Below are 6,000 nucleotides of genomic sequence, written 5' to 3' on the forward strand. Positions count from 1 at the left end.
TCCCAACATCCTCTTACTGGATAAACAGGTTTTTATTACTGCGGTTTTACCAACACACACAAACATACACACACAAGCTCTCTGAAAGGCCTCTTAATAGCCAGCAGTTTAAAACTACTAGCCTAATTAAGGTTGTGTCAGATGCAATTAAGTTTAGAAAGAAGTAATTATGCAACATTTGTGCACCCATTTCCATAAAACCTCAGAGAGCTCGAGTCTCCTCTCCTGTTAATGTGTTTAAAGGTTTCCTATAAACAACCAGACCCAGAGGTCAGTTTTAAAGGTCTTTTAAGAAGATGAGGCTGCAAGTGCATCAGCGACTTTAAAGCGCAAACTCGATTTTGGAAATACAGAGAACTGGATGCATTTTAATTCATACATTTTAGGTATGACAGGCTGATAAACAGGGAGGGAGAAGCATGTCTTTAAATAGAAGAGGAAACCCTTTAGTAGTAGAAGAAGAGGAAGAAGAAGAAGAAGAAGAAGAAGCACTGCAGACCTGCCAAATAGCTCAAAACAGTGAATGTTGCCATGAATCATTGACTGAGATTAAAATTGCAATGTGGACTGAATTGAGAAACCATGCTGTACTTGGATATGTGTTTGGATGTGTGTTTATGTCAACTACATTGTTGACATACACAACACATTGTTTTTAGGATCCGACTTATCTGGTTATAATGGTGATTTTTAATATGATGTGTGGACTAGGTCTGGTCATCCACAAACACACAGTGCACAGGTATGTAAATGGTTTATATGGTTTTCAATGGTAACAGGACTGAGGAGCTTCTATGTAATTAGTACCAAACACAAAGCAGTACTTAAGCCATCTGGAACAACAGATTTACACATTAATCACACCCTTCTACTAACAAATTAATCTCCCTTGAGTTAGAAAGAGGCGAGCTTGCCAGACCTCTGTAGCCTGCTCCTCATCAACTCAAGGCTACATTAGCCACTACTAACAGAACACACCCAAATCTCAGACTATCAGCGGCCCAGTTGCACTGTGGGTAATGTAGGTGCCAGGTTTTTAACAGGGAAGAAGAATGCATGAAATAAAAAAGAAAATATCTCTGGTTCTGCTTCATTCAGTTGTTTTAAAGTGTCCATCATGAGTCCAACAAATGTTACAGGAGCACAATGCTAAACTGGTGGAATTCTCTTTTAAAGACTGCAACAATGCACCATCATACTGTTGCTTTCTGATTGCACTTCCAAAACAGGCTGTCAAATGCATATTCTCACACAAATATATGCACATAATATTAGAATGTTTATAAAACACTTTTTTTTCAATTGATAGCATTACCATATCCAGAATATTTATGAACTAAAAACAACAACAACAGGCCAACAGGAGATTGTGTGCAAAGATATTGAAGTCAGCAACAAAACACACAGCCCGTTATCAAAACTCCTAGGTGCCAATTCCCATACAAGACATCTTCTGAAATGATATACCGGCCCACTATAGCATTACAGAACACAGTGCTGCTCCAATCAGCCTGTCTTCAACTGTCAGTTCAAGGGTAAACGCTACAACGTGAGCGCTTATATAGCAAACTGTTATTCTAGAGAAGTTCGGAATCAGCACAATGTTTGAAACTCAGCACAATGCTGAAAACAGCAAAAATTTGATATTTTTATTCTTATTTAGCCTTCATGAATACACAGTATGCGGATGTATTATTATGCTCAAGGGTGAAAGAGTCGTCCTCTTGATGGTTTGTCACATCTTTCAAGAACAGGAATATAAAAAAGAGCCAATTTTTAAACTTCATAAAATACCAGCTACTTGTGGATGCTTGTATGTACATATGTAAAAGACTTTTTGTTTGCGTGCGTGTGTTTTGAGATTCCAGGCAGGCTGGCAAACAATAAGTGGAAGTGTTCCCCATCCACTGCAGCGTTTAATTGGTCAAACAGACCAAAGTGAGCGGGGTCTTGTTGTCCCAACAATAAGGCCTTGTGCTCACTGAGCTTGAGCCTGAGGAGGTCAATGTGGAACAACAACACACTACTCCACGTCTCTGCAACAACAACTCAGCAGCTTCAACAGCAGCTCATCTCTAAAACAAAGTTGCTGAGTTTGATTCTCAACCCAACCTCACAAGGCAGAGATTACTGATTACTTACAGATTAGTGCTGAGCTACTATTTTAAACAAGTAAAGTCCACACATCTATTTGCTTACTACAGAAAAGCACATTCCAGTTTTGAAATCATTCCCGATAGCAGATTAATTGTTATTTTACAACCAGCAGCAGCAGAGGTTTGAATGAAGCAGGTGTCTGACGCCCAAGTGAAGCACCTGCCAGCCTGAGCAGGTGTTTGTCTGGCTGGCTGGCTGGCTCAGTCCTCTACAAACACAGGTTAAAAATCAAGCCACAACCCTCACCAAGGTGTGGAGGATCAGACGCTTAACTTCAAGTTGACACTGAGCCCAGATGTGGATTAGCTGTGTAAAACTGACAACAGATGGCGAGGACTTATCCCGTCTTTGCACACATCATAATAAAAAGGTGTAAAAGTGTCTGTCACAACTGCATTTGGATGACAACTAAAACTTTTTCACAGTGAAATTATCCCTTTCCTCCCCAACACCTAACGTCTGCTAGCGTACCCTAATTTACAGAGCGCAGACACACTAACACATATAACACATCGAGCTGCTCATGTGGGAAATTCTATTTTTACCATGAGGCAGGGCGAGGCTCTGCCATACAGCACACAAAGTAGGGAAACTATAACAAGGGAGGGAGGGTGGCGGTGGAGGGCTGTCAGGGAACAAAGCGGAAGTGTCCTTCCTCCTGATGACCTGCAAGTTAAAGGAGGAACACAAAGTGTTCTCTATGCAGATACAGTGCGATGCAGCTGTAAACTGGGGAAACGTGATATTTCTCCCTCTACCACCGTGGGAATGATCATTTAGCCAAAATATTTGCAATGACAACTACTGAAAAGTGGCGGTAATGTAGGATTGTCTTGTTCCCCTCACTTTCCACTGTCTGTCCTCTTCTTACCTTACATTGTCATTCTGTTTTTGTACACTCTGTCTGTCCTAGAAGAGGGATCTGTTGCTCTTCCTCAGGTTTCCACCTTTTTTGTGAGTTTTTCCTTATCCAAATTGACTTGACTTTACTATATCTGCTCTGGCTTGCTACTCGTTGAGGGGATGAAACAATTTCAACTTCTTGATGAAAACTACTGTGTAGTGGCACACTACAGAGCCAGGACAGTAATAAAAACCTTGGTGAACAATGGCTGAGCTGGTTAGAATAGGAATATGGAGCATGAGGGAGCACGTAGTCTAGTTTACTAATTGAAAAGAGGTGACCTACTACTCTGAGCAGACATAAGTCATTAAAATTAAAAATGAAGATCAAACCTTATGTAAATATCATGGAAGGATAACGTAAGAGAAAATGCAATTCTCATTTTTTTTTGGCCGGATTCGTGTTTGTGGGGACTTCAATCCCAGTCCCACCAAAATCACTCACCTCCTCCAGAGCAGTCACTGTGTTCCTGCAGTGGGACATCCTGGTGGTGAAGTTAGAGGCAGTCGGCGATTTATAATCTTCATTCGTCTCTACCACAAACTCTGAAACTGTGATTTGGTCCGGCATAATTAATCCCTTTGCTGATATGAAGAAGACGCAGCACTTTCTGTAATCCCCCTTCTCGTCTGTGCAGTTTTAGGACAGAAAAGTTCACAGCAGCAGCAGCAGCAGTAGTAGTGTCTCTGAAGGTCCCCGCGGGTAGTCAACCATCTCTGGGTATGTTTGTCATTCCCTTGTTTGCTCCCGACACAATCCAGTGCAGCGGTGTTGCACGCTGGTTTGAGGAGTTGCAGCGTTTGCCGCTCACACCGCGCTTTGCTACAAGGTGATGGGTAGGTTATATCCCTCCTGCCTTCCTTTCAGCCCACTACTCTCTTTCCCTTCACTTTCACAGGTCGTCCTCTGGTCACGGGAGAAAGTGAAGCTCCCTCGGTAGAGTCTGTTACCCCTTCTCGGTGTTCCCAAGCCTCCAACAGTGCGAGGCGAACAACTTCTTCCTCCTAGCCCGGGGAAACAACAACCAGGCGTTTCAACGGGAGCGCAAGAAATTGACAAAGGTAGAGGAGGGGATTCAATGGACGCGCAGCAGCCAATGGGGAACACCAGCTGGTAATTGGCAGCCAATCAGGATTCATGGAAGGCGTGAACTCGTGCTGCCTTAAAATGCCCCTCGTAAACTATTGTGTCCTCTTAGTGATCTGCGGCATTTAAGCCTTCAACTGCCTCACCAATCAAAAGTTTCACCAGTCAAGTGAGGGTATACAAAATAATTTTAAGACCTTATGAAAATGGTCTTAAATCTGGCATGTGTAATGTTATGTAAATTCAGAAACTGAAACTAGTTGATACTCTGAAGAATGCTTGTTAGCAGCACTTTTCAGCTAGCATAAAAAGGAGTGGCCGTCAGCCCTTTGATATGTAGGCTATATAAACAACATAAGAAACAGCAGATGCCCTGGTAAAAAAAAACAAAAAACTAAATTATTCAACAGACAAAATTAAAACATATAAATTCAGTCTTATAATGGTGTGTCTTAAAGTGGTTATGTTTATGTTTTACAGTACTGACCAACTACATGTAAAATGGGGTTTTATAGTATCAAACTATTGCAGTCAATATAAATCCATATGTTTTCTTGACTACCCTTCCTCATTGGTTTCTTTCCATGTAAATATATAGACAATGACTCTATAGGTCTGATTCCCAGTGGGGAGAACTTTTAGGCCTGTATTTAGTCTAAATATGATCATCTGTGAAGATGTTAGCAGATGAGATTTAACCTGATGTTTAATGTACGTATTTTCCAAATGTTACACATGTGACACCTGATGTAACAATTTAAATAAAATATATATCTCATAAAAATCACACACACACACACAAAAACCTCAGATGACATATAAATCTCCCAAATCCATTTCCCTCTTATTAAGGCACTTGATTAATCCAGCACAGTATAGGCTGTATATAATTCAATTATTTCCGACGGCACTTAAAAGCAGCATCTTGATTACAGCACCACTAGTAGTTTCTTTAAGGTGGAGATAGCGCAAGCTGTCAACTGTGTGAAAATGATGCAGTATCATAGTGGAAGTGTGGTGTAGCGTGCTTTTCTGTGCAATGCCTGTAATGTTTTATTTCTGTTATGTTAAGTGTGGAAGGAACATATAGTGTTTGGTCTGTACATACTTTGCTTTGTATGATTAGCTGTGAAGACAAGCTGTAAATCCAGTGTAATTTTGACCAAATGTCAAAAGTGAAAACAGTTACAACAAACAATAAACATTTTATTTTTTGTGACATTAGGTTTTTGCTTTATTCAGATGTTGACTGAAAATATAAACAGAGTTCCAAATACAATGTAAGTGTGTAGCCTAAACATTCAAGGATTCAGTCAATGATTGGCAACAACATGGCTCAATGTAGTGAAGAGGGGAAAAGAATAAGGGATGAAATTAAAATCCACACTTGACAAATAAATAGATTAACTATCATTATTATTGGTTGCAGTAGTAATAATAGGAGGAGGGGGAGGACTGCAGTATTTCATGTTTAGCACTGTTAATGGGATTCCCACATATAAAAAATGCACAATCTAAATTGAACCAATACTTTGAAAGCCAACCTTTGAAAATGTGTTTTCAAGATGCTTTATCTTCAGATGAGCAGCGGCCATAAATGCTTTTCCCTAAAATGGAAAGTCTCTTACTTACTCACCTGCTGTTCCCTTGATAATGTCAACTATTCAAAGAGTTCATTATCTGCATCTCATGAATTCATTATTCATTTAATGGAAATTACATGTATCAATACAACACAAGTCTACTGCCTCGTCATGATGCATAAACCACGACACATTACTGTGTATAATGTAACCTTCTGTCTTATGAAGAGTGTTTTTTGCATATTGTCAATAGATTTGCATTAATATTTA

At 40.0% G+C, this 6,000-nt stretch overlaps 1 protein-coding gene across 1 annotated transcript in view; it reads right to left on the reverse strand.

Moving 5' to 3' along the window:
- LOC139307120 (arf-GAP with SH3 domain, ANK repeat and PH domain-containing protein 2-like) overlaps positions 1–3,633 on the reverse strand; it is a 56,202-nt gene extending 52,569 nt beyond the window's left edge. The window contains exon 1 of the mRNA XM_070931005.1: positions 3,506–3,633. Coding sequence (XP_070787106.1) covers positions 3,506–3,631 — 126 coding nt within the window. The 5' untranslated portion in view covers positions 3,632–3,633. The remainder of the gene's footprint in view (positions 1–3,505) is intronic.
- Positions 3,634–6,000: the final 2,367 nt, after the last annotated feature.

Source organism: Enoplosus armatus (genome assembly GCF_043641665.1).
Source record: "Enoplosus armatus isolate fEnoArm2 chromosome 15 unlocalized genomic scaffold, fEnoArm2.hap1 SUPER_15_unloc_1, whole genome shotgun sequence".
Classification (NCBI taxonomy): domain Eukaryota; kingdom Metazoa; phylum Chordata; class Actinopteri; order Centrarchiformes; family Enoplosidae; genus Enoplosus; species Enoplosus armatus.